Source organism: Morus notabilis, unplaced genomic scaffold (genome assembly GCF_000414095.1).
Source record: "Morus notabilis unplaced genomic scaffold, ASM41409v2 Scaffold70, whole genome shotgun sequence".
In the NCBI taxonomy this organism is placed as follows: Eukaryota; Viridiplantae; Streptophyta; class Magnoliopsida; order Rosales; family Moraceae; genus Morus; species Morus notabilis.
This window is the reverse complement of record NW_010365594.1, coordinates 334,824-337,105: the sequence shown is the minus strand read 5'-3', so window position 1 is coordinate 337,105 and position 2,282 is coordinate 334,824. Positions and strand designations below refer to the sequence as shown.

The 2,282-nt window shown below is 29.4% G+C and overlaps 1 protein-coding gene across 1 annotated transcript; it reads right to left on the bottom strand.

The window, feature by feature from the left end:
• Positions 1 to 620, bottom strand: LOC21398357 (LYR motif-containing protein 4; the record flags this gene model as incomplete). Its single annotated transcript, XM_010108350.2, has 1 exon — positions 1 to 620. A coding segment is annotated over one exon (360 nt), but the record flags the coding sequence as incomplete, so codon positions are not given.
• Positions 621 to 2,282: the final 1,662 nt, after the last annotated feature.

Sequence of the window (2,282 nt, the reverse complement as noted above, 5' to 3'; positions counted from 1 at the left end):
TATAGAAAGCAAATTTATTTATATCTCAGTAAACCCCAAAGCTCATTCATTTACTTCATAAAATTCCCAAAACAAAAACAAAAACCCTAATAGTTCACCACAAAATCCCCAATTCTCCACGTCCATAGAAGATATACAACTGCAGATTTGAATTCCTTGATTAAAAAAGAATTATTAGAATCGAGAGCTACAAGAACCAGTACCGACGAGACGTGAGAAGCTCGTAAATCCTAGTTTTTTCCTGATCGGGATTATTGAGCTCAGGCGTGGCGGGGGGGTTTGACGTCCATGACGCTCTTGACCTTGGGGGAATAGAGCTGGTAGACGATGGCCTGCCGGCGAGCAACCTCGAGCTGCGACTTTCCGTCGGAAAAGGCGGCGGAGACGGCGGAGAGATCGGAGAGGCTCCGTTTGTCGCGGAAGGCGTCGACGGTCCGGCGCTTGGCGTACTCTCTGATGTTGTAGTCGCTGAATTCGCGCGCCGTCCGTAGCAGAGACCGGAAGAGAGAGAGGACCTCCGACCTTGTTGGTGCGCTCGCGGACGCCATTTCTATAGAGAGCAGAATTCTCTTCGAAGTGGTTTTCGGGTTATGTGGAAGAACGAGGAAAATAGTGGTGTTATTTTGTGAAATAAAAATAAGGAGAATGTAGCCCGTTCGGTTCGTTAATTTAAATTTTTAATTTAAGTTTAAATATAATATTATGTGAGAGTTTTTTATTATAGTAAAAAAATTAGATGTGATTGTTTCTGAGAGTTTTTTATTGTAACAAAACTCGAATTCTAAACTCGAATCAACGAAAAGAACGGTAGATTTTTGAAATTTGCGGTTCGTTTAGTAAGAGAATTTAAGTAAGGGTGATTCTAATTATGATTCTAAAATTATAATTATAATTTATAATTTTGAGTTTAAATTATGATTTTGAAATCATAATTCAGAATTAGAGATTTGAATCATTTTGAATCAAGAGGGGGTGGTTTTAGAATTATGAGTGATTCTGGTTTAAAACATCACATCAGATGAATCATGATTCAGAATCATCCAAACGAATTAGAATCATTATTCAGAATCACTGTAAATAAACACTTATTCTGAATCAGGATCCAGAATCATGATTCTTTATTCATTTACCAAACGCCCCCTTGACGTTTGTTTCATAACTCAAGTCGTGACTCAAATTATATTGTTACAGTGTTTTCTCTCACATAAATTTAAATTTAAATTTTTTATTATAACATTTTTTTCTCACATACACAACCCAAATCATAACTTGAGTTATGTAAATGAACACACCTGCAATTTACGTGATAATGAATTAAGTAAATTAAGTAAGAGATTTTAAAAGTATTAGAAGTAAATAGAAATTTACATGACAAATGAATTATTTACTGCGTAAATAGTTGATTTATGGTTAATAAAAATATTTACGATTGATAAAAAGATTTTTTTTCTATGTAAATAAAAATTTTTAAAAATTTTACCACGTAAGTTATTTTTTATTAATCATAAATAAATCATTTACCGTATGATTTATTTACCACATCAAATAGTTTTAAAATCTATTATTTACTTAATTCAGTTTTAAAAATATGTTATTTATTACAATTTCCCTAAAAATTAGGATTGAATCTTTATGAAATGAAAGTAAGTACTAAATGAAGATAAATTTTGATAAATTGAGAATTTAATAAATTAATATTAGATTTATTTCATTAATGTAAGCCAAATTTACAAAATAGTTTAGAGGGATTTTGATCAAATTTTAATAAATCTCGGATTTCTATGACCAAATTTAGTAAATCTTGGATTTAATGAATTAACTGTTTCAATATTTATAATTCATTATTTACTTTATATTAACATATTGTTTTTATTTATATAATGTATACTATATATTAATTTTTTAAGTAAAGAATTTACTTTTTACCCTTACAAATTTTTGAATAATTAAAAAGACAAATTAGTATAAGTTAAGTAGAAAAACTATTCATCTATATTAAGGTTATGTCTTGGACCGTATTAAAAAAGTGTAATATATAATATAGTAATACATTAATGTAATGCAAGTATGACTATATTCATTAATTACAATTCACGTTATACTATAGAATACAACTCAATTTTGATTAATTGTATTGTACTATTATACTAAACATGGCCTAAAGATTAAAAAATGACAGTTGGTTATAATTTTACTTGATTTTTATTTGCGTTTGATAATTTAGAACCCAAATTTTTAATTTGAAAAATAGGATCCTAATCTGAAAATGTGTTATGATAACT